Genomic DNA, 27494 nt, shown 5'->3' on the forward strand with positions numbered 1-27494 from the left:
TAGTTGCTTTACAATGTTGTGTTAGTTTCTACTATACAGCAAAATGAATCAGCTATACATAAACATGTATCCCCTCTTTTTTGGGTTTCCTTCCCATTTAGGTCACCACAGTGCATTAAGTAGAGTTCCCTGTGCTATACATTATGTTCTCATTAGTTGTCTAATAGTACCAATAGTGTATATGTGTTAATTTAAGTCTCCCAGTTCCTCCCACCCCCCTCCACTTTCCCCCTTGGTATCCATACATTTGTTCTCTCCATCTGTGTCTCTATTTCTGCTTTGCAAGTAAGATCATTTATAACATTTTTCTAGATTCCACATATATGCGTTAATATACAATATTTGTTTTTCTCTTTCTGACTTATTTCACTCTTTATGACACTCTCTAGGTACATCCATGTCTCTAAAAATGACCCAGTTTCATTCCTTTCAATGGCTGAGTAAACTGCATGTTACGTTCAAGAAAAACATTCATTTTTTGAAATATTTGCATTAATTAGGTATTGACTGAAAAAAAAAGCACAACCTAAAAGTTGAGAATTATGTTTTATTTGGCAGACATACTGAGAACTTAAGCCAGGGAGATAGGCTCTCAGATAGCCCTGAGGGACTATTCTGAAGAGGTAAGGGAGGAGCAAGAATATACAGAAGTTTTTGCCAGAAAACAAACAAACAAACAAACAAAAAACCCAGGTAGTTAGAACATGAAAAGATTACTATTAATTAAAGAAACACCAGAAGTCTCACATTCATGAATTTAGTGCTTTTCTATGTATGGGAAGATGCAAGAGAGTCTGAGCTCATTGAAATCCTTCCTTTGATAGGCACCTTAATTATCTAGGTCCAGTATTCTGCTTTCTCCAACCTGAATCCCCTCAGGGTGTGGGGCCTGCTGCAGTGGCCAGTGACTCAATGGCTGCAATGTCTATTGTTTTTGATATCACAGGCAACATTCTTTGTCCACAGAGGTGAATTTAAGAATTAAGTGATATCATTAATTATAGGAAATGCTGACTATGTACAACTTTTGTTGTATTATATACAACTTTGTTGTAACTATAGAGGTTACAGTACTTGTGGTAAAAGTGATTTAGAAGGAAGCAGAAAGACCCAAGGCAGTCAAACCCAGGCAATCACCTGAATAAGTGAGAATTATTCCCAAACCCTGTAAAAGACTGGAGAAAAATTAACTAAAGAGGTTGGTGATGGGATAAACATTTATCATTTCCTGAGCTGAAATTTCTGCAAGAGTTCATAGGATCAGTTTGGAATCCTCCACAAGGAAAAAGAAGCTACTATAATGAATTTAAGGATCAAGGCGTAACACAATTATTACTTCTTTCATATTCACTTTGCCACAAATTGAAGACAGAAACACAGAGCCTGTGAGCAGCGAGATCCAGGGACAGTTTCAGCCTTGCCACTGCCTTTACTCAGAGCCAGCAGGACTCCTCTCCATCCACCACCATCTACTTCTGGCACAAACTTCCAGTCACAGATGAAAACATGCTGGTGCAGAGGCCAAACTGAGCAAGCAAGCTGAGTGATATGTTGACATGGCAACCTGCATGAAGTCTGTAACTGAGCAAGAAGCCAAATTAATCTTCTCTCAGTAGCTTATGAAAATGTTCTGGAGCCCATAGATCATCTTGGAGGGTTGTCTCAAGTACTGAGAAAATGATGGAAGGTTCCAATGGCTTGAGAATACAGAGAGAAAATTGAAAGTGATCTCCAAGATATCTGCAAATGATTTACTGTCTCTTTTGGAAAAAATTCTTCATCCCCAGTGCTTCACAAACCCAGAGCAAAGTCTTCTACTTGAGAATGAAAGGAGACTACTACTGTTACTTGGTTAGTTTACTGCTGGTGATGACAAGAAAGGATTATGGATCAGTCACAGCAAGCCTACCAAGAAGCTTTCCAAGTCAGAAACAGAAAATGCAACCAAAAACATCCTATCGTATTGGGTCTGGGCTATAAGTTCTCTGTGTTCTATTGTGCAATTCTAAACTTCCTGGAAAAAGCCTGCTCTCTTGCAAAGAGAGCTCTTTCTCCCTCCAGTTTTATTTAAATCTGCAAAAAGAGCTCTTTTCCCATTCAGTTTTATTTAAATATAATTCACATATAACACTATATGTGTTAAGGTGTACAGCATAAAGCTTTAAAAAATGTATATGTGCAAAATGATTACCATAGTAAGTTGAGCTAACATCCATCACCTCACATAATTATAAGTTTTTTTTCCTTGTGATGAGAACTTTAAGCTTGACTGTCTTAGCAACTTTTAAATATATAGTACTGTTAACTATAGTTATCGTGTTGTACATTATACCCCAGAACTTATTTATCTTACAACTGGAAGTTTATACCATTTGGCCATCTTCACCCAATTATGCCCCTGCCTCCAGCAACCACAATTCTGACTCTGTTTCTATGAGTTTATTTTAGATCTCACGTATAAGTGAGGTCATATGATATTTTTCTTTCTCAGTCTGACTTATTTCAGTTAGCATAATGCTCTCAAGGTCCACCATGTTTTTGCAAATGGTAGAATTTCCTTCTTTTTAATGGCTGAATAGTATTCCATTGTATATGTATACCACATTTTCTTTCCATATTCATCTGTCAATAGACTTAGATTGTTGTCAGCTTTTGATGAAGCCATTGCTGAACTTGATACGTTAAGTAAAGAATCACACAAAGACAGCATGCTAACAATGCAGTGACTGAGAGGCAGCTTGGCATTGTGAACATTGGATGCCCAAGTGGACAAGGCTGAAGCAGGAGAAGGAGGGGAAAATTAACCAGCCTCCCAACTTTTGTCTGTCTCATTCTGAAATTTACACATTTGTTATCCATACTGCCACACAAATAGATTTTTTTAATGACAAGTATATGTTAATTTTATTTGAATTTCTGTTTTTTCCTATAAGGTTTTTATGTTTAATGATAGGGGGATAGAGTCAGTTAACATTTAGAAATTTACCTGCTTTTTCCCTTTTCTTTCTTTCTTTTTTTTTTTTTAATTTTACATTCAGACTTGCTTTGTTTTTTCATTTATTCAGCTCTTGTTTTAACAAGATATTTTATCTTGCTGAAATAAATTTTGTTGTTTCTTCGTATAGGTTTTGAACTTTTGTTACCTTTTCCTAGCTATTTTATCATTTGGCTATTGCCAATTAGATTTTTTTAAATTGAGATATAATTGACATATGACATTAGTTTCAAGGTGTAAAACATAGTGATTTGATATGTGTATATATTGTAAAATAATTACCACAGTGTCTAGTTGACATTCATCACCGCATATAATTTTTTTTTCTTGTGATGAGAAGTTTTAAGGTCTACTCTCTTAGTAACTTTCAAATATACAATACAGGCATATCTCGGAGATATTGTGGGTTCAGTTCCAGACCATAGCAGTAAAGTGAACATTACTAAAGTGAGTCACATAAAGTTTTTGGTTTCCCAGGGCATATAAAAGTTATGTTTATAAGATACTGTAGTCTATTAAGTGTGAAATAACATTATGTCTAAAAAAATAATGTACATACCTTAATTAAAACATACTTTATTGCTGAAAATGCTAACCATTATCTGACAATGCAGGATTACAACAAACCTGCATTTTTGTAAAAAATGTAATATCTGTGAAGTGCAATAAATTCAAGTGCAATAGAACAAGGTATGCTTATACCATATTACTAACTATAGTTGCCATGCTATATATTATATCCCATGACTTATTTATTTTATAACTGGAAGTTCACACCTTTTGGTGCCCTTCATCCATTTCACCCATCCTCTACTCCCTGTTTCCCCTTTGGAAACCACCAACCTGTTCTCTGTATTTATGCATTCATTTTTGTTTTAGATTCTACATATAAGTGAGATTGTATGGTATGTCTTTCTCTGACTTATTTCACTTAGCATAATGCCCTCCGGTTCCATCCAGGTTGTTGCAAATGGCAAGATTTCCTTCTTTTTTATAGCTAAATAATATTCCATTGTATTTATACATACCATATTTTCTTTGTCCATTCATCCATTGATGGACACTTAGTTTGCTTCCATGTCTTGACTATTGTAAATAATGTTGCAATGAATGTGGGGAGCAGATAACTTTTCAAGTTATTGTTTTGTTTCCTTTGGATAAATATCCAGAAGTGGAATTTCTAGATAATATGGTAGTTCTATTTCTAATTTTTTGAGGGAACGCCATACTGTTTTCCCTAATAGCTGCACCAATTTACATTCCCACTAACAGAGCACAGGGATTCCCTTTTCTTTATATCCTAATGAGCGCTTGTTATTTCTTACCTTTTTGATAATAACCATTTTGTGTGTGTGTGTGTGTGTGTGTTGGCTGCTTTATTTAAGGGCTGGTGACTGACAGCTATCCCCAACCCAGCCCCTCCCTCCTCTACAAAAGTGGCCAAACATGAAAACAGGCCGCTCTGCCAGGGGCCTGTGGGGCTGTGGCTTGAATCCCAGGCCACAGGCTTTGGAAGGGAGGAAGGAGGATGGGCAGTCCATCCAGTTCAAATGGACAAGTGCTGGTGAGGTGGGGGAAGATGCTGGAGAGTCCTGAGGCAGCCTCTTCTGGGCTTGCCCTCACCTAGGATGTCAGGATACAGGTCCCTGGAGGAGCCAAGACCCCAAAGCCAGGGGGCCAGGTGCCAGAGGAGGGAGCAAGTCAAAGGCTTTTGGAACGAAGGGAGGCAGTTCAGGACCCTGGAGCCCAGCAACCCTTCAACACTACTCCATGCCCATGAGGACACCACTACAGTCACACCTGCAGCCACACACACACTCACACCCACACCCATGCCAATTCCACATACACACAGGTCTGCAAAGGCCCTGGACCCACACCCTGGAGCCTGAAATATCTCTGGATTGGTACCCAGCAGGTGAGGCTGCCAAGAAGGTGGGTCCTCTGCATTGCTAGTGATTGGCTGCTTCGCAGGCATCTATCTAATCACTGTACACATCCACTGGTTCTGACAGATAAGTGATGGGCGTCTGGAATTCCTCTAGGCACATGGTACAAGAGATGACTCCGGTGTTGCCGGCCTGGTCCATTTTCATGTCACAAGACTTCTCGTGGTTGCAAAAGGGGCAGGGGAACTGGGCATCTAGGGAGCCTGTCATCTTCTTCTTGGGGGGTGGCTTCTGTTTTGACTTTCTGCGCACCACGTCTGCAGGAGGGCAAACCTGCACTTGCTGACCCTTATTGCAACAGCCTTGTTCACCCGGGAGACAGTGACTTCTAGCTCTCAGCAGAAGCTGATAACAACCATTTTGACAGGTGTGAGGTGATACCTCATTTTGGTTTTAATTTACATTTTCCTAATGATTAGTGATGTCGATCACAATTTCATGTATCTGTTGGCCATCTGTGTGTCTTCTTTCGAAAAATGTCTATTCAGATCCCCTGCCCATTTCTTAATCAGATTATTTGTCTTTTTTGCTATTGAGTTGTATGAATTCTTTATACATTTTGGATATTAACCCTTTATTGGATATATGATTTGCAAATTTTTCCCATTCCATTGTTTGCCTTTTCATTTTGTTGATGGTTTCCTTTGCTATACAGATGCCTTTTAGTTTGATGTAGTACCACTTGTTTATTCCTGCTTTTGGTATCAAATCCAAAAAATCATCACCAAGACCTATGTCAAGGAGCTTATAGCCTGTTTTCTTGTAGGAGTTTTATGGTTCCAGGTCTTATATTCAAGTCTTTAATCCATTTTGAGTTGATTCTTATGTATGGCCTAAAATAATGGTCCAGTTTCATTCTTTTGCATGTGGCTGTCCAGTCTTCCAAACACCATTTATTGAAGAGACTGTCCTTTCCCTATTGCCTATTTTTGGTTCCCTTGCCATAAATTAATTGACTGTATATGTGTGGGTTTATTTCTGGGCTTTCTACTCTGTTCCATGGATTTATGTGTCTGTTTTTATGCCAGTACCATACTGTTTCAAGTAATATAGCTTTGTCATGTAGTTTGAAATGGCAGGGGCATAATGCCTTTAGCTTTGTTCTTTCTCAAGGTTGCTTTGGCTATTTGGGGTCTTTTGTGGTTCCATAAAAATTTTCAGATTGTTTGTTCTATTTTTGTGAAAAATGCCATTGGAATTTTGATAAAGATTGCATTGAATCTGTAAATTGCTTTTTGTAGTATGGGCATTTTAACAATATTAATTCCTCTAGTCCATGAGCATTGAATAACTTTCCATTTTTTTGTGTTTCCTCAATTTCTTTCATCAATGTCTTATAGTTTTCCAAGTACAAGTCTTTTACCTCCTTGGTTAAATTTACTTCTCGGAATTTTATTCTTTTTGATGCTATTGTAAATGGGATTGTTTTCTTAATTTCTCTTTCTGATAACTTGTTATCAGTGTAGAGAAATACAACTGATCTTGTATATTGATTTTGCATCCTGCAACTTTACTGAATTTATTTATTAGTTCTCAAGAGTTTTTTGGTGGAGTCTTTTGGGTTTTCTATATATAATATCATATCATCTGCAAATAGTTACAGTTTTACTTCTTCCTTTCTAATTTGGATGTCTTATACTTCTTTTTCTTGTTTGATTGTTGTGTCTAGGGCTTCCAATACTGTGTTGAATAAGAATAGTGATAGTGGGCATCTTTGTCTTGTTCCTAATCTTAGAGGAAAAGTTTTGATGTTAGCTGTGGGCTTGTCATATATGGCTTTTATTATGTTGATGTATGTTCCCTCTATAACCACTTTGTTGAGAGTTATTTTCATCTTGAGGTGGTCAATATGGAGATGTGAAATTTTTATACATAGTACTTTTGCTATGTTGTGGCTTTGCAAGGACTTGTATTAAAACTACTTCTATGTCTAAGGAAAGAAAACTGCCTGCCTATTGGTTTGTCCTGGTGCGGGATAGGAGATAAAATTGGTTCCTATCAAAGATTTGGTTGTTGTGGGTATTTTAAGATTTGGAGAAATTATAGGACTGTAGTAAAAATAGATCCCCCATGGATATTATTACCAATCATGTTTGTTTTGCCTGATACACAGCAAGCCAAAAGGCTGAGACACTGAGGTTTGTAGCAAAGAGAGAGTTAATTGGTAAGGCATCCAAGTGAGGAGATGGGAGAGCAAACCTCAAATCTGCCTCTCCTAAGGCAAGGGGGTTGTTGTATTTGTGTATAAAGAATAAAGAAGCAGGGCTTCCCTGGTGGCGCAGTGGTTGAGAGTCCGCCTGCCAATGTGGGGGACACGGGTTCGTGTCCCGGTCCGGGAAGATCCCACATGCCGCGGAGAGGCTGGGCCCGTGAGTCATGGCCGCTGAGCCTGTGCTCCACAACGGGAGAGGCCACAGCAGTGAGAGGCCCGCTTACCGCAAAAAAAAAAAAAAAAAAAAAAAAAAAAAAAAAAAAAAAAGAATAAAGAAGCAGGGTGGTCTGAGTCACAGGGAGTGTGGGGAGCTTGGGGAAATGTGATTGGAAAAAAGTGCAATAATCATTGTTCTGCACAGGCGTAACTCAGCTACAGGCATCTGCACATTCAAAAAGGTCACTGAGTGGACACTCCTGCATGTCCAGCTGGAGGGTCAGTAGGCCTATTCAGTCTTAACCAGCTCAGCTGGAACTTGACACAGCTGACTCTCAGCTCAGCTTGTGGTAGACACAGGTGACTCCACATTCCTGGAAAATAACTCAGGCAAACATCTTATTGTTTGGGCTGTGTGCTGCTTGGAGGACATATAAGTCTTAACATGACCTTAATTGGTGGTAAGGGCAGATGAAATGGATTTAACCCAAGATTTCATTACATTTTGAACCATGTGTATCTGTGGAGTACAAAATCTCATCATGCATACCTTTGACTACAGCTGCAGAAGTGTTCCTTTAGACAAAGTTGTGATCCAATTTTGTCTAGAGAAGGGCAGAAATTATTCGTATTCCATTGTTTGTAAAGTTACCTGTTGTTTTCTTTCATTAGTTTGGTAACACTCATTTTATTTGCATTTAAATATTTTAAGCAACCTAAGCACAAATATACAAGTAAAGATGTGTTAAAATGAATTTTTTTTTTTTCTTTTTTTTTTTTTTTTTTTTTTTTTTTTTTTTTTTTTTGGTACGTGGGCCTCTCACTGCTGTGGCCTCTCCCATTGCGGAGCACAGGCTCCGGACGCACAGGCCCAGCGGCCATGGCTCACGGGCCCAGCCGCTCCGCGGCATGTGGGATCTTCCCGGACCGGGGCACGAACCCGTGTCCCCTGCATTGGCAGGCAGACTTCCAACCACTGAGCCACCAGGGAAGCCCAAAATGAATTTCTTGATATCCATTATTTCATGGATATCAAGCAGAGAAGTAGAACAAAAGCCCCCAAAAAGCAAAAAATGATTTTTGCTTTTGTGATTTCTTTGAAACTTATCTAACATGCATGTTCTGTAAAAACAGTGAACAGTGGAATAACTTGAGATGGTGGCTAGATTTATTTAGTATTTTATGAAATCTTTATGAGCAATCCAAGTATAATTGTTCAGAACATGTATATTAAGTTGATGTAAGTGGAATAAAAGTTTTATGAATGAAAAGAAAACTAGAAACATGAACTCTCAATTTTTCTTTTACTTTATTCCTCAGTTTAATTTTAATATTAAGGAAGTACATTTTATGTTTTTTAGTGTCAACATTTATCTTAGAAGATGCTTTCATCATTTTTCTCATGCTTTTAGGTTGTTCCTTGGAAACATGACTGATTTTAATATATACTTTCCACCACTCTGCATTTGTTGTATATATTGATTTACAATGCTTTATAAATTTTAGTTATTTGTTCTAACAAAAATAACTTTAGTATTGCTCATATAGGATCCAAAAATTGTCTTATTCGTTGGTGAGGAAATGGACATGTGAATATCCTAGAATATCTTTAAGAAATAAATACTAGAAGATAAAGTCAGAAGAATTTTTAGATCTTTATAAGATATACAGGTCTTTTCTGCTGAAGCCAGAACATTGGTAGTAACAGCAGCAGCTAGAGGGGGCCAAGAGTCCAGTAAGTCAGTGACCTCACTGGGGTCACAGAGTGTTCTAAATCTGGAGTCAGAGTAGAATATGAAGAATCCTGCCCTAAGCATATGAATTTGTAACCAGAAGTGACTGAGTTGTGAAGACTGACTAATTTGGGGTAATAAAGCTAGCATCATTATATTTTGCATGATAACTTTCTGAAACTATGTTTTAAATATTTAAGTATAGGCATAAGTTTTTTAATTGCACTTGGCTTTATTGTGCTTCGCAGATACTACATTTTTGACAAATTGAAAGTTTGTGTCAATTCTGCATTGTCAGACAATGGTTAGCATTTTTTAGCAATAAAGTATTTTAAAATTAAGGTATGTACACTGCTTTTTAGACAAATTACTATTGCACACTTACTAGATTACAGTATAGTGTAAACATAAGTTTTATATGCACTGGGAAACCAAAAAATTCATGTGACTTGCTTTATTCCAATATTAGCTTTATTGTGGTGATCTGGAACTGAATTTGCAATGTTTCTGAAGTATGCCTGTATTTATTGACTGATTAACAACCTTAGCTTTTTATTTTATGAGATGTTGGGGGAAAATCTCTGAGTTGTATTTGAAGAATTTGATCTACTTTAAGAGAAAATTCATATCTTACAGTATATTTTAGTTGGTAGGTAAGATATAAATAAATATCAGAGGGTTTTAATAAATTAAAGGATAGCTTTTACTACTGATTAATATTTGACCTTATAGTAGAAATAATTTTATAATGAAATATGTATATATCTGTGAGAGGCTGAATATACAAATGGAATATGGCCAGGCCATAACTAAAACATAGAACTCTGATCCACATCCTTAGTAGCAACCGGGCAGGGAAGCCAAACCACAACCTCTGTAGCAATCAGCCCCAAAAGGCAAAACTTGATCAATAACTACCAACTGCCCTAATTTTTGCCCTGCTTCTAACTTCAGACCAACGAGAGGAAATGAAACATGCTTCCCTAGCCAATCACATAGGGTGCCCTTCTTCTAAGTTAGCCTGTCTCCAGATTCCTCATGCTGACAGCTTCCATTCAGGGTATACCTGAAGCCTTTTGTTTTTTCCACTTTAAAGCTTTACACTTCCTTTACTGCCTTTAAATCCCTATCAAATGCAAGTGATGGAAATGGGCTCTAGTTCTGAATAAAAAGCCTTTGCTTGTTCACATACAGATGGTCTTCACTTATTTACACAACTGGAAATGTAGATGTATGGAATATTGAGAATTATAAAATCCAAACTATATCATCTAAGATTTTAAAATAACAATTTCAGGGTATAAATTACTTCGAGTTAAATAATCTCATGATGGTAAAAATTTGCTTACTCTCAGCTAGAAATTGAGAAGCAGTCAATTCTAATTTACACACTAGCTTTCCAACAATTTCTTGATTTTGAAATATGGATTTTCACATCCAAACTTTAAAAAGTAACTGAGATCATCTGAAAGTTATTTTAATACATAATTTATAGTGGTCCTTTGATTCATTAACCCAGAATAATACCTGATGATTTAAAGTTTTATCCAGAAAAGAATTTTGACTTTCAGTTAGTCGGTAAGGAATATCCAATATTTAGATAAGAAATTCAATTATCTTTTCATAGAAGCCAAGATGATTAGAGTCAGAGAGCCAGAGGCACTATGCTGTTTCATTTCAACGTATACCTAAACCAATTCTGTTTTTAAGTATATATTTTATTTCAAGAAATTGGGTCTGCCTTGAGATCCATAAACTCACACTATTGCATTCATATTGATTGCTTTTAAAGTAATTATTGTGCTAACTAATACATTAAATTTGTTCTGTTAAATATAAGAAGGCCTTAACTTTATAAAAATCTCCCTGAAGTTTTCTCCTAGATTATTATTTAGTTATGTTCAAACACAAATTATAATAGCCAGAGTAAAGAGCACTCTTACTGAAAAAAATTTGCTTTATGGAAAACTCATTTTATTCTTTATTTTTGTCAGATGTTTACATGGATCAATAAAAGCTTTATTGACAACCAAAGACAATCTGTGGTTTTACTTGAAAAATAAATTCGAAATTTTAAAGGGTCTGACGAGTTGAAGCCAAAAACAGTCAATCCTTTGTGAATGATACTAAAAACAGTCAGATTTCCCAAGTTTTGTGTGAATAAATTATAAATTATAAATTAATTGGCGGGTTGAATTCTTTACTTTTTAATATTTTTTCTTTTTTTGGTCTAATGACTGAAAGCAGTGTGAACAGTAATAAAAAAAAATAAAGCCACACAAAGAAATGAATGCTCATCCATGCTCATTTGTCTGTAAAATTGTGAAATAAATATGTTTTGCATATTGAGCAGTCAGTTTATTTTCCTCATGCCTGCCATTAAGTTATGTGGTTTCTTGATCTGTGAGTTAGCACTTGGTTTTCCAGGGTCCTCTACTTTGACTTTAATGTCACTACATCCTTGGGAATAGTAAGCATCACATTTGAAGCTCCAGGGATTTGGTGCCTGTCTGCAGAGCATAAAAAGCATAACTCAATTTTTTTTTTTAAGGGTTTAGCTTTCAAACTGTGTTAATTTGTTATTTGGTTGCCACACTGATTTTTTTTCTTTTACTAATTATCTCTTCAGCTCTTTGGTTGGTCTATAATAGGGACATATTGATTATTCTTGTGGATGAGTTATTGAAGTATAATAGTTCCAAATTCTATACCCAGAAATCAGGAAATAGCTAATAACTTGAATCAGTGTCAAACTGTACATTATTGGTTGAATAGAGTTGGATGATAATTCAACTCTGCAAAGGGATAAATGATCACTTGAGAATAACATAAGTACTGGATTAATGTCTTATTGATTTCTGAAAAAGAATGGAAATGTGGTCATGTTTTCTGCTTTTAAAGAGGATATTTCTTTTGGGGGGGTTATTTTGATCACATTAACACCTTGATCAAAGTAATCAGAAAGTGACATGATTATGTGGCTATCAACTAGCAAACTGTTACTCAAAAATAACTGAAACAATGTTGTGTGACTGGAAATACCAGTTAGGACAAGTGGATTTTGTTGGTGATTCATATATAGATTTCATAGAGGAAAACATCCTAGTAAAAATAGTTTTATACCACATAGCAATATGTTTGATATCAGATATTTCATTTTATTTGAAAAATTAGTTTAAAATAATTTGTAATAAAACATACTGTAATGTGCCCTCCCAACAAAAAATAAGATATGTCCTAACCCTAATGCCCAGTACCTGTGATTGTGAATTAATTTGGAGAAAGGGTCTTCACAGATACAATTAAGTTAAGAGTCCCAAGATGAGAGCATCCTGAATAACCCAGGTGGACCCTAAGTCCAATGAAACATGTCTTTCTTAGAGACACAGGGGATAAAGCCATGTGAAAATAGAGGCAGAGATTGGAATGATGTGTCCACAAACCAAGAAATGCCAAGGAATCCTGCAGCAACCAGAAGCTAGGAGAAAATCATGGACAGATTCTCCCCTAGAACTTCAAGAGTCAGCCAATCCTACCAGCACTGATTTTGGACTTCTGGCCTTTAGAACTGTAAGAGGATATTTTTTGTTTTTTTAAGCCATCAAAATTGCTGTAATTTGTTGCAGCAGCTCTAATAAACCAATACATACACTTATGAAGAGACTAAAATGTCAGAGAATTGAAAAACTAAAATAGGAAAGTAGTTACATCATATTGATTCAACAAGAGCTAAGTAGAGAATTAACTCTGAGTCATCCCAACTTTTATCTCATATCTATATTAACAAGCTTAAATAAAATTAATTGAATTTGCAACAACTCATGATTTCATGTTACATTCCAAAATCATTAAAGATAGAGGAGTAATACAAATGAATATAGTGAAGTCCAAATTTATAAGCAGAAACTGATTAAAAATGAAAATTAATTTGGAATCCAACTGTTTAAAATATCTAGGGAAAATACTTCTTGAAACATAAATATTTAGGGGGAAAGTCACTTGGGAAACCTTTAAATGCTTAAACAAAACATGAAAGATATTAACCAAATGTGATTTTAATTGCTGTGAGATTAAATAGCTAAAAGCAGAACAACGATCTTTATGCACAAAGTCTTTCTAGTTTTCAGTCAATTATTGTTTGTATAATTAGTAAACAATTTCATCATCTATGCTATAGTTATTTAAAATCAAGTCAAAAAGAATTCCGTTATAGTTTGGGGAGATATTTTTATGCCTTAAATTAGGCTGACTCATTAAAAAATGCTCCAAAATTTATCTATTTAGACTTAACCAAATATCTTTTTAAAAGAACAACTAACTGACATAATTTAGGTCATAATCCTCTTAAAAATATTTTAGAAAAGGGTTATGTTGTATTAAAAAAAACCTCTATCCAAATTATATAGAATCTGGATGGTTACTGTCATTGCCAAGTATTATCAAAATAATTGTATTCATATAAATGCCCAAATTTTAAATCCTTCATAAGCTTCACAGAACATAGAGTTCTCGCTAAAGAAACAAAATATGGCATCAAGCCAAGGGAATGAAGAGAATTGAAATCTCACTTTGGATAAATGTGTAGTTAATTATTGTTGACTGATTAATTCAACCCTTTTATTTCTATTCTAAGCTTTTCTTATTTGATATCAGAATATATAACAAATGGAGTTTCAAGAATATATTTTGAAAGGCACTGTGTCAAAGTAAAGGTTATCTCCTGATGAGATTTTTAATTAATTAAAGTTTAATATGAAAAAAAGTTACTGTAAATATGTTTGGTAATGCTACAATTTGTTCTGATGTGCTACTGAGTAAAATAAGTTTGTAAGGTGATATGAAAATATGTTTTAATAACTGAAGTTTTCTTTATCACCTTGTATTAAGCATATTCTTTAAAGGTTTTTAAGTTTTATAAATTTTTATTGCAGATGAAAGTAGGTATTTAGAAAGGGTATTGGAGAGATATGTTTTAATGGTTTTTCAGTTTTAGATTTGATTCCTTGTCCTACAACCTACAATACTGAATAAGCTAATCAATGTAATCACATACTAAATGAAGCAGATTAGGTACTCAATAAATGCTATTTATTATTATTTATTTTTTTAAAATTTATTTTATTGAAGTATAGTTGATTTACAATGTTGTATTAGTTTCTGCTATACAGCAAAGTGATTCAGTTTTATGTATATATATATATATATATTCTCTTCTATATTCTTTTTCATTATGGTTTATTACAGGTTATTGAGTATAGTTCCCCATGCTATACAGTAGGACCTTGGTGTTTATCCATTCTATATATAATAGCTTGCATCTGCTAATCCAAAACTCCCAATCCATCCCTTCCCCCCTCCTCCTCCCCTTTGGCAACTGCAAGTCTGTCCTCTATGTTTGTGAATCTGTTTCTGTTTCATAGATAAGTTCACTTGTGTCATATTTTAGATTTCACATATAAGTGATATCATATGGTATTTGTCTTTCTCTTTCTGATTTACTTCACTTAGTGTGATAATCTCTAGGTCCAACCATGTTGCTGCAAATGACATTATTTCATTCTTTTTTAATGGCTTAGTAGTATTCCATTGTATATATGTAGTACATCTTCTCTACCCGTTAATCTGTCAATGGACATTTAGGTTTTTTCCATGTCTTGGCTATTGAGAATAGTGCTGCCATGACCATAAGGGTGCATGTATCTTTTTGGATTATAGTTTTGTATAATTATATGCCCAGGAGTTAGATTGCAGGATCATATGGAACTCTATTTTTAATTTTTGTGAAGAACCTCCATACTGTTCTCCATAGTGGCTGCACCAATTTACATTCCCACCAACAGTGTAGGAGGGTTCCCTTTTCTCCACATCCTCTCCAGCATTTATTATTTATAGACTTTTTAATGATGGTCATTCTGACTGGTGTGAGGTGATACCACATTGTAGTAGTTTTGATTTGAACAAATGCTATTTCATTTTTTTCTTTATTCATCTTTCCTAGATGTCCTAAGTTATTTGGAGTTGTACCCATTCTCTCCTTTTAATATCTGAAAAAAAAAAATTGAAGATATTAGTGGATTTTAATAAACCTATTGATTATTAAAAATATATATCATATCTTTTTAACCTTATTTATTAAGTAGAAAATTGGCATGGATTAGAGTTCATGTGTGCTCTTAAGTAGTAGGATAAATAGCTGGGTATTTCTGATATTTTCCTGACTGATGTCAACATCAGGGTGGAGACATTTATAAATATCTTTGCCTTAACATTCCTGACCTCTTCAACTCCATTTACCTTCACCTTCATGCAATTTCAACAACCCAGTCCCATGAACACACATTGAATTTTGTTATCTTTTAGAATTGCTATTTTTCAATATTTTTAGAAACAGTGTTTTTTTGCCTACAACTTTCACTACTATTCCCCCACTTAATGGAATCTTTGACCTCATGGAGACTCTTAAGTCCTTAATCACCTGACTACTTATTTATAATTATTTTTACTAATTTTGGGCCTTTCCTGCCTTCACTTTCTTCTCATATTAAAGCATATCATATGCTCAATATGAGCCAATGCTCTTTTTATTACAATCAATAGAAGAACAGTTAAGTCTTTTTAAGGCAAAAACATTAATAACTACAGGAAAGGCAAGGTTTAGCTGGTGCTCATGGAGTACTGGAAATGGATGGTTTGTTCAATAAATGGTTCTAAAACAATTGGCTAACCAGGTGGGAAAACAAACTAAAATATTAATTTAATTTATATTTTATTTTTTACATGGAAAAACAAATTTATAACTCTAAAAGGAATTACAGAAACATTTACAAAAATAAAATCAGGGTAGAGAAGAATTTCTTAAAGGACAAAAAGGGAAATATTTAATATATTTCATAACCTTAAATTTTTTTATTTATATATATCTGTACCACAAGAAATACTATAAACTCAGTTCAAAGCAAGCTGTAGATTAAACATTTGTAATATATACAAGTGATAAAAAGTTGAAAACCAGAGTATGAAAATAATTTCTACAAATCAATAGGAGAAAACAAAAAGAATGGAAAATGGGCTAAAGAACATTGTATTAGTCAGGGTTCAATAGGAGTCATATGGTACATTCAAAAGGGGCTTTGACGAGAGTTCAATACGAGGACTGCTTACAAAGGTAAGGGCATGATTTTGTAAACCAACTAGGAATAGACTAAATCTGTAGGGCCAGCAGAAGAAGAAAGAAAAATGAAGGGGGGAAGAGAGAAGTTATCAGAACACAAAAAGAATAAGAGGGTCACCTGACAGGAGCTGTAGTCCTTGGCAAAGGAACACAACCAACCCACGGCAGTCTGCAGGGGGAATGCCAATGGGACAAATATCCAATATCACTCCCTTCCTAATCTGAGATTTTTGCTAATGGCTCCAATGGGCAAAGCCAACTGGAAGCCAGAGGGCATGGAAGCCAGCACATAACTTGCACAATTAAATCTCCAATTAAGGATGTCAAATCTAAGTTTCCAACAGCCTAAATTTTTGCCCAGATGGGTGATAAGAGGGATTCTGTTACAAATAGGTTTTAAATCAAAGGGACTGATTTGGGCGTATGTCATTAATAGGGTGTCAGCTTGTTTGCCAATTAAAACATCCATGGCTGAGGATATTACAGAGTTCCAGCATTTGCCTGTAGGCAGGCCCGCCAATTGGACCAGTTACTGTGGGCCCTTTGCTTCAGTAGTTTGTTTGGTGATGGGCAAGCCAGCAAGATCTCTGAGTGTTAGAGATTATATTAACCAAACTGAAAGAAATGGAGAGAGAGAGAAGAGAGAACTTACCATGAGCTAGTTAGGTTGAAAAATGAAAGGCTATAGAGTGGTGAAAAAGAAAGACTTTTTCTCATTGACATAGGACACATTTAAGATGTAATAGAGAATGTGTATCCCATATGTAAGCCTTATGAATTTGGTTCATGAAACAGATATTGGCTATTCTGAAAAGCCTTACATTATATTCTATGTTTATAAGCCCCTTCCAGTCTTGCTGCAAATAATGGTGTCAACCATAGATAAATTAGTAAAACTGTTGGATGCACTGCTGATACCATGTTGCCATATTATCACCATCATATGTGATCTAAGTTTTTTCCTACTCATCTACCATGGGATCTATCATATGCATTACACACAGTGTTTGGATGCCTGAGAATCTTTCTGAACTTATGGGACTTTGAATGACCTGGACCACTATGAACCCCTGTGATGAAGACTGAGTCTTGTGTGGAAGCACCCAGTTTCAGTAGGGAACAATAATAAAATAGTACCTCATTGGCCAGGTAGTAGTAACTGCCATTGTTTAAAGAAAGCTGCATTATAGTGGAGGTAACCGTAGGGCTTCTTAGTTACCTGATTGATATGCATGCCTGTGAACTGTGCACTTAAAACACTTGGAAGACACTTTAGCATCTTAGTGCAAAATCCTTCCATAAATTTTTTTTTTTTTTTTTTTTTTTTGCGGAACTTGGGCCTCTCACTGTTGTGGCCTCTCCTGTTGCGGAGCACAGGCTCCGGACGCGCAGGCTCAGCGGCCATGGCTCACGGGCCCAGCTGCTCCGCGGCATGTGAGATCTTCCCGGACCGGGGCACGAACCCGCGTCCCCTGCATCGGCAGGCGGACTCTCAGCCACTGCGCCACCAGGGAAACCCCCCATAAAATATTTTTAAAATTAAATCTTAACATGATACTCTATAGAGATTATTCCTGTGGCTGATTAATTATATACTCTTTGGGGGACAGAGGAGCAGTTTCTTTGGATAGTGGTAAGCATGTAAAAATATTAGCTGTGCCTTAGACTTTCATTTCTTAGAGTACTATCAGTTTGTGTGACACAGAGGGAAACAAAGCTAGAGGTTTGCTTTAAAACAAACAACAGAAACAAATCTTATTCCTCCATGTAATAGGTATAATATGAGCCAGAATTAGCATAAAACTTGCCAACTGCCCTAAGAAGAGAACTTCTCCAGACTATAGTAAAATCAGATTAGAGTAAGTCATTCCATCTGCAGGACTTGCTAAAGATATCAGTGGAGATTTCATCTGTTTTGAGAGAGAAAGGATAGGCTTCTTTCACAGGGTTTCTTATGAGAACCTAGGAGTGTTCTTCAGCCTCTGTTTAAAGTTGGAGGTACAATAAAAGAAGAAAAATGAATAATTATGCTACTTAGTGATACGCTAGTTAGTGTTGACACTAGTTAGTGATAATACTAGGGGGCAATAGTATCCGTTAGTGGGCTTCCCTGGTGGCGCAGTGGTTAAGAATCCGCCTGCGGATGCAGGGGACACGGGTTCGTGCCCCGGTCCGGGAAGATCCCACATGCCGTGGAGCGGCTGGGCCCGTGAGCCATGGCTGCTGAGCCTGCGCGTCCGGAGCCTGTGCTCCGCAACGGGAGATGCCACAACAGTGAGAGGCCCGCGTACCACCAAAAAAAAAAAAAAAAAAAAAAAAAAATAGTATCCGTTAATAACCCCAATCTCCTCCATGCTATTACAGATATAGAGTGTTTCAATTATTGGACTTGTTACAGAATCTTAAGATTGGAAAGGGCCTTAAATGATCATCTAATCACACCAACAAGTTGGTGTTTGAATAATTTCTATAAAATTCCTGATGGGCACAGCCCAACCTTTGCTAGAATACCTACTATGAAAGGACATTTATCTATTATCTTCCAAAATTGCCCACTCTTATCTATGAATAGGTTTGATTTTAGATGCTCTCTCTTGTGCGTATGTCTCCTTATGATTTCTATTTAGTGTTCTTGGTTTGATCTATATGAGCCATAATAAAAAATGTCAACTCTATCTTCCACAGGAAAGCCTGTCTATATTTAAGGTATCATGATTTTTGAGATTTTTTTCATCTTGGGCTGAATCTTCTGTACCACATAAGAAGTGAAGCCTATGGGTAGTGCTTGCTTTTAAAAAGTTGTTTATCTGGTAGTATTTGTCTTTAATAACACCTTTCTAGAGCATTTACTCTGGTACATCTTCTTCATCCCAATAAGTGCCATGTTCTACTTAAGGTACAGCCTTATTGCCACTTCTCATCAACATCTCCATCCATCCCAGCGTTCACTGAGCAGTGAGATGGTAACATCCTTTTGATACTAGCTCTCCTACCATCAATTATTATTATTTATTTTATACCTGTGCTTTTGTTTCTGTTTTATATTGAAAGGTCTTAAGAGTGGGAAAAAGCTGTATTTTTATCTGTATCATCCTCAATGATCATCTTCATCATTGCAATAGCTAACATTTATTACCTGCTTACTGTGTGACAGACCATTTTCTAAGCCTTTACATGTATTAACCTTTCAAAATAACCTCATGAAGTAGGTACTTGTGTTACCCAAATTTTACATATGAGAAAACTGAAGAATAAGAAGGTCAAGCAATTTTCTCAAGATTACATGCATCATAAGTGTTGGAACCATTATTCGAACCTGTGTGGTCTGGCTTGAGTGTTCAGTATCATAACCACTCTGTTACACTGTTTTCTACAATCTAAAACCTTCATTGGCTCTCAACAGACTTTCCTTGGATGAGTTCATCTGTGCCCTTGTGTTTAACTATCACTTAGATACCGGATCTATTATCTTTTGTGCTTCAGATCTTTATTTTGAACTGTAAAGTGTGCAACTCTATATGGAAGCACTATGTCCAACTTGATGTATCCTAAAATGTGTTCACCATTTTCCATTCAAAACCCTGCCTTCTCTTGTGTCCCCTCCTTTCATTAAATGGAATCATCATATATCAGTTTGCCCAAGCTAGAGATCTAGGCTTCCTCATAGATTCCTCCTATTCTCATGCTCTACCACTTCCAATTAATCTCAGAGTCCTATAAATTCTAGTTCTTCAATATCTGTCTAATCAGCCCTCTCTCAGTTTTTACTGTGATTACTTTTGTTCACAATTTTTCACTTGGAGTAGTGTAGCTTTAGCCTCAGAAAAGTCCTCTACTCAAATGTTGCTCCCTTCTAGTGGATTTACCACAGCACAGCCAGGGAATTTCATAACATAAAAGTGATACTGTCATGTATCTGTTTAAGATGCTTAAATGCCTCCACCTCCCCCTTTCAGGATAGATTCTAGCAAGTCAAAGAAACCCTTCATAATCTGGCTTTGTTCACCTTTCCAGTCTTACACTTTGTCATATATTTTTAAGCAACCTGCTATACACTGTTTTCTCTGCCTAGGATGACCTGACCCTCATGGCCTGTCCTTGACCAGTCTTGTCTATTTTTTGAAGATTAGTTCAAAGGTCACCCTCCCTTGGAATTTTTCCCTACAGCCATCTCCACTCCAATATCTGATTAATTTCCCTCAGTCGCTCTGTTATGTACATCTATGCTTTCTCTATGTGATTTCAGCAGCATAGTAATGGTTGACTTTTACATTTTCATTCTGTTTACCTCATAGCCTGTGAGTTCCTTGAGGGCAAGTATTACATTTGCTGTTGTTGTGGTCCTAGTATTTAGTGCCTGGGAAATAGCAGACCTACAATAAAACTTAGCTGGATGAAGGTCAATAATGCCTCCCAGTCTATTAACAGAAATGAGAGGGCCTACATCCAGGATGGGAAAAGGTTCATCCATGTGATAGTTCTCACTGTTTGAGGGGCTGCCTGGAGCATAGTGCTGACATGGATTCTAAGGCAATGTTTAGGCTCAGTGGAAGTGTATTGGAATTTCTTACTGGTATTTATTATGGGGGATAGGGAGAAGTGGCATTTGCCTATCTCGATACCACTCTAACAATATTTTTCATTAGGATTTGCCTTCAGATAGGAAATCCTCAAAGCCTATGAAGACATTAATACTCCCTGGAGTTAATTTTTAAAAATAATGACATCTTTGGGACTTGTTCCAAGGGCTGGAAACTTGCCTTTGTCCTTCAAATTATACCAATTCTTCCAAAACTAGGAAGCAACATAGTATGGTAGTTAAGTCCCAGGGTTGGGGTGTCAGGCAGTATTAGCTTGAAGCTCTATTTTACTACTTATTACTTCCTTGACCTTGAGCAAGCACCTTAAACCTTTCTGGCCTCAGTTTCCTCATCTAGAAAATGAGAGTAATAGTGCAAATATCTACTGTTATTATAATTCTACCAAACTCTACCAGAATAGTTCTAAACAAGTATGTCTTATATAGAGACTTAAACCAAATACAGAGCATTACGGTTTAAATCTAATTACATGTGACATTGGTAAGTATACTCAGGTTATATAGTGTAAGACTTCACCAGTGCCTTTATGTAATGCAGCGTGTAATTGATTCACAGTAGAGCTAAGTAATTCTAAGCAAGTCAGTTTATACTCTGAAATAGGCAAGTAATGGTAAGTATCACTATTGAGTTCCTTCTGAGTGCTGGGCATTATTTAGGTCTTTATACACCTGCCAAAATATGTGTAAAAGTCTTAGAAGAGTGTTTGACACATTAATAAATGTGCTACTAATAGTATCATTTATAATCTTCACAAAAACTAAACAGAGAAGGTGAATTTATTTGATGCTGAGATATATGTTAAACTATTCACTATAGTTAGCAAAGGTAGAGTCAATCCTTGTATTTACTGAGCAACTCATATGTGACAGATACTGATTCTAACTTTAATAATCTCTAGATAATATCTTACCCCAGGTAACCGTTATGGGACCATGTGATATTTCCAAACATTGGTGAATGACCACAGTAATAGTGCTTGGGTTAAGTTGAATATAATGACATGTTACTAAGAAGAGTTAATAATGCAAATGCTTTTCCAAGGAGGAACCTGGGGATACAAGCTTATTGTGGAAATCTCATCCTGTGGCCACTAATTATATATTATACTGTTACTAAGTTCTCACAAAGATCAGGATTTTAAGGGAGTGTGAAATTATTAGAGGGAAATTAGATAAGATGATAATTTCTTGATTTTACCTGGAGAGGGGAAAAAGACAGCTTTAGGAAATCTGAACCTATCCTTTAAAGCCAAATTTCTACATAACTGAAAGTTACCCTTGAAAGGGTTCGGCCTTAAGAAAAGCTGAACATTTGATCATGCAGGCACCAAGCCCGTGATGCCTCACAACGCAAGTGTTTAAACCAGGCTTCTCAAAACAATAATGAAGTGTGTTTAACAGCTCTTTTATTTCATTTTGGAGTTGTTAAAAGAATATTAAAGTCAAATCATGGAAATGAGATTCATCTGTATAAGTACATTTAAGTCGGGATTACATAGAGATGAGTTTTCTAAAAGTATCTCCACTTCTAAGCGTTTGAAGGTGGTTCTTAGTCACTTACCCCAAATTAAACTTCATTGCATTGGGATCAGGCTTTTATCCTTTATTTTCAATAACAAAAATCACACCCAGCAGTGTGACAGCTAAGGCAGCCCTGGAAATTAAGCATTTTGCTGAGGAGAAGGAAAACCTTGTAAGTAGCTTGGTTAAGGTTTTCTTTAAGCTTATTTTTTTTGTAGCTTTTGGTGGTTTTAGGACTACTGGGCCGTGCAGCTGAATGTGCTGCAGTGGCTAATTTAAAGTTCTAAGGGAGTTTAAAGCAGCATGCGTTTTTCATCACCAATAGGTTAAAAGGTTTTTAAAGTATTCTACTTATTCATAGGCAGCTGGAATCCAGTAGGATTGCATATCTGCTACGACTTCAGCAAATATCATTCCCAATTTGGCCCTTAAAGGACAGCACTAGAAATTCTTTACACTTTTCCTACCTAGAAATAGACGGCAAATTTTGTGGCAGCTTTAGCTGTGAACTCTTCAAGGCTCTACATCTTCATTTTAATATGTATTGCTATTCTTTATTTGTGTGCCCAAGAAATACTAAATTCATGGTGGCTGTGAATGATATGGATCATTGTAGCTCCCTTTAAACTGGGACTACATATAGCATGTAAGAACTCGTGACCACAAATTACATCAGTGTAGTTTTCACTACTTTCAGTTCTCCATATAGGCCACAGTAGATTGATTTCTACAAAAAAAAAAAAAAAAAAAAAAATATATATATATATATGTACTTTTGGTGGTCTCGCTGCCATATATGAATATGCATCCTATAAATATATTGTCTAGGGCTTCCCTAGTGGTGCAGTGGTTGAGAGTCCGCCTGCCGATGCAGGGGACACGGGTTCGTGCCCCAGTCCGGGAAGATCCCACATGCCGCGGAAGGGCTGGGCCCGTGAGCCATGGCCACTGAGCCTGTGCGTCCGGAGCCTGTGCTCTGCAACGAGAGAGGCCACAACAGTGAGAGGCCTGGAGAGGGGCCTCTCACTGTTTTTTTGCGTACCACACACACAAAATATCTATATATATATATATATATATATAGTCTAGGCAGTGCACTGTATTGATATCAATACTGCCTCTTTATTCAAAATGAGAATGGTTTAACAAATGTAGGCATGTGTAAGAGGGAAAAAAAGATGTCACAACAGAGGGGTCCTTCATATAGCAGAGACGTTGCTGTCCCCTGATGTCTTATATAAATCCTGCAGCCTCAGACCTACTGTAGATATATAATGACATGTTATCAAAACCTCACCATTGAGTTAAAATGGTCAATGTCAAACTAATTCTGGCTCACCAGATATTTCTTCCCATTTATAATACCCTTTTTAAAATAAAAAAGGGTCCAACAATTCAGATGTGTATATAATAGGGATGATATACAATTGTACTTCAAGCTGACTGCAAGCAACCTGTCAAAAAACAAAGCTAAATTCTGAGTGATAAAATCTATCACATGACTTATATCTTGCATTAAGTGTAAGTTGAAGAAAGCAATTTTGTTTATGGGGAAAGTCTTGGCTTGGCATGTTTTTCATGTCACATAAAGATGGAACTCTTACCTTATGGTTGTAGATTACAGTTATATTTCTGCTTCTGTAATTGTAAAAGGACACACATCTCTTTTAAAATAAGAACCATTTTCTTCTGATAAAAATGAGCTCATTTTAATATAGCTCTTTCTTGCAATACATATCATGTTCTCCTTTGCTTTCATTCCCATGTTAACTCTTTCATGATATTGATTTTACTGTGGTTTAGTAAACGAATGCATTGTCTAAGAATTTTCAGAGTTTCCAATTGCTGTGTGTTTGTGGGCACTTCATGGCAGAAACAATAAGTTACAGATAAAGAATTTACCTAATATTTAAGAATACTGCGAATTGAAGAAAACTGGGTCAGTGTGTTCTCATTTTTCTGTGTAGAAGAGAAATGAGTGGTAATATTAAAAATCTTGAATAATTTTGGAAATTTATCAATTTCTGATTTCTTTGTATTAAATACTTTAAGATAAAGCTTTCTAAAATGCACAGTATTTTATAGTTTATAAAATGCTGACACATATATCATTAATCTTCATCTGTCCTTTGAAATAAACATTAATATTGTTATGATTTTTATCTTCTTGTTTTATATACCAGAAAACTAAGGCTCTATGAGGTTAAATAATCTGCCCAAAGCTGACCCTCTAGAATTTAGCAGACTCTAGTATTTTGATGTAGTAGAATTCTAAATGATTTAAGCTCACTTGACTTCTGACTAAAATATGGGTAGACCAACTCTAGCATTGGTGTTAACCTACTTTGGCTAAATTAGAGCTAATCAAAAAAGTTTTAAATCAAAAGTTTTGTTTTTGTCTTTTTGTTTTTAGAGGAGTGCATGTAGATTTGTATAAGAGAATGGGAATTGCTATTGAAAGGGATGAGGAAGAGAATTCTTACCTCTGAAGTAGTAAATGTTTTCAATATATAGGTAATTAATGCTTAATAAATATTGAGGAAAATAGAAGTATCAATGCTACATCACACCTGTGTAAAATTTGTGAAAGCTGAGCTGTGTATTCTCTCTTTGGACTATCTTTGTATATCATGCAAGAGTTACTTTGTTAGGAGAAGGAGATTAGCTAAATCTGGATTCACACCAGTATTATTCAGGTCTGCATTTCTCTTTCTGATAGTATCACAGCTGCATGTTCTTTTCTGCCTTTCTGATTCCCTGTGGGGTAGGCTGGTTCTAAGATAGTTCCCAATGATTAAATCCAGACTTCTGGTATTCACATTCTTGTGTAATGCCCTCCACTTCTGTGTGGGCTGCTCCTAGGGACTTACTTCTAATAAATAGAATATGACAAAGTGACAGATGTCATTTCTGAGATAAGACTATAAAAGAATGACTTCTGTCTCTCCCTTTCTCTTGGTACTCCTCCCTGTTTGGCTGACTTCGATGAAGCCAGCTGCCATGTGAGCTGCCCAATGGAGAGAGCCATGTGGCAAAGGACTGAGATCCTCAGTCTACTAACCCACAGAGAACTAAATCCTACTCACAACCACCAAGTAAGCCTGGAAGCAGATTCCACACCAGTCGAACTTTGAGATTACTGCTGCTTTGGTGGACACTTGGATTGCAGCCTAGTGAGAGACCCTAAATTGGAAGACCCAGCTAATCTGGGTCCAGATTCTTGATCCACAGAATATATGTGTATTGTTTTAAGCAGCTACACTTTATTGTAATTTATTACCCTCCTAGATATTCTATGTCACATCATCTTATATTATTTCCATGAAAACCCATCATTATTTGAAATTATCTTAGTTTATTTATTTGTTATTTATTCTCTCTCTTCCTCCAGTTAAACTATAAATCTTATAAGACTTGGGACTTTGTCTATCTTGTTCATCTTTAGTTCCCCACAGTGTCTAGAAGAGCACCTGGCACATAATTACTGGTACTCTGTAATTATAGGTTGAATGAATGTATAAACAAGTTTTACTTAGAGTTTTATTTCTAGTCCCTCATTTTTGTTCTCCCTCTAAAACAGGGAGGAGCATGGGATTAGTTATGTACCCCTTATCATGCTCCTGGAACCATGGGCAAAAGATAGGTAACAATACATATGATATTTATTTTTGGTCCAACTTTAGAACACAACCACCAACACTTTCTGAACCTTGAACCTACTGTTTATAACTATTTTACTATTGTAATTTTAAATCCTAAGAGGCTTTACAATAAATGAAAGAATAAGGAAGTCCTTTATTTTACAAGTTTCTACATCAGTGACAACAACAAAATTGCTTTGAGAACTGGATGAAATGAAGCCAAGGACCAAATTTGGTCCAAAAGCCAGAAATTTAACATAATTAAAAATTCCAGTCAATAAATGTAACACATGTAGTCCTGTGTTAGGTCAATGTGTGTTTGGCCAGTTAAGGGAGAGTGTAAGAGGGGAAGCAAGTTGGGAGAAGAAGACTGATAGAAAGACATAGTCCTAAAAGTCTTTTTAATCATTTTCAATAGACTGATGTCCTAATAGTCTTCTAGTGAGTTAGGAGTTGAAGAATTCACTTTACAGAGGAAAAACACAAAGTATGGGAGAAAGTGATAAAACTTATAGGGTATCTATGATATTCTGGATATTAGATTAGGCACATCATGTACTTTATCTTATTAAACACTTACAAGAGTCTTACAAGGTACTTTCACCATCCCTAAGTGAATCCAACTCTGTCTTCCAGCACAGTCAGAGCCGAAGTAAGTGACACATGATCTTTCTATAACTTCAACCTCAACCAGGCCCTTAGCCAACTCTGAGTTATTTTACTTTCCTACTTACCCAAATAAGATTTCACACATTCTGTACTTTCTTTAAATCTCTCACTCTACCCTTTCCACAGCACTCTCAGTTAGTGATTTTGTATCTTCAGAGAGGAAATAAAAGCCATCAGACATTGCCTACTTCATTTTCCTATCCCTCTCCCCTCCTACTAATTTACTGTCACCTATTCTCTCCTCCTTCTACCCTGTTAACATGGGGGAATTATGTTTCTTTCCATTATGTGGATTAGGTACTCTCCTGCCTTTTCAGAAACTAAGTTATTAAGTACTCCCTTTCTCTCCTTTATCTTTAATATATTCCTCTTATCTGAACCCTTCTTATTAGCAATTAAATATTCTACATGTGAGTATATTTTCAATTTTAAATGTAATATTTAAATATGTGTTATACAAATTTTTATATATTGTATTATATGTTAATTTTATTAATTATGATTCTATAGAAAAATTAATAACTATTTTCCTCTCTACTGAGGAAAATAATCATTCCCCTCCTCATATGAGCATACTATTATTTTTTTAATCTAAAACCACCTTCTCTTTGCCCATTTCTGCATCCAACTGTTACTCTATTTCTGTCCTCCTTTCAGAGTAAAACATTTGGAAAGAGTATTGTATACACCTGTTTCTAAATTTTTTTCTCTTCTTTTCTCTTATCAAGTTTCTTGTATCAAGATCACCAATAGACGTTATTAAATCCAGTAGTCAATTCTCAGTTGTGATATTTCTTAAAATTTTAGCAACATTTGCCATGGTTCATAATTCTTTTCCTTGAGCCAC

The 27494-nt window shown here is 35.9% G+C and overlaps 1 protein-coding gene and 1 pseudogene across 1 annotated transcript; one reads left to right on the forward strand and one right to left on the reverse strand.

Annotated features, from left to right (window-relative positions):
- The first annotated feature begins 1526 nt into the window (after positions 1 to 1526).
- LOC131753539 (14-3-3 protein zeta/delta-like) lies at positions 1527 to 2804 on the forward strand (annotated as a pseudogene).
- Positions 2805 to 4977: 2173 nt separating this feature from the next.
- Positions 4978 to 5154, reverse strand: LOC131753538 (transcription elongation factor 1 homolog). The gene has a single exon (XM_059058970.2). It carries the CDS (start codon positions 5152 to 5154, stop codon positions 4978 to 4980), a length of 177 nt encoding a protein of 58 aa, XP_058914953.1.
- Between the last annotated feature and the right edge of the window lie 22340 nt (positions 5155 to 27494).

The sequence above is a fragment of the Kogia breviceps genome, chromosome 3 (assembly GCF_026419965.1).
Source record: "Kogia breviceps isolate mKogBre1 chromosome 3, mKogBre1 haplotype 1, whole genome shotgun sequence".
Classification (NCBI taxonomy): domain Eukaryota; kingdom Metazoa; phylum Chordata; class Mammalia; order Artiodactyla; family Physeteridae; genus Kogia; species Kogia breviceps.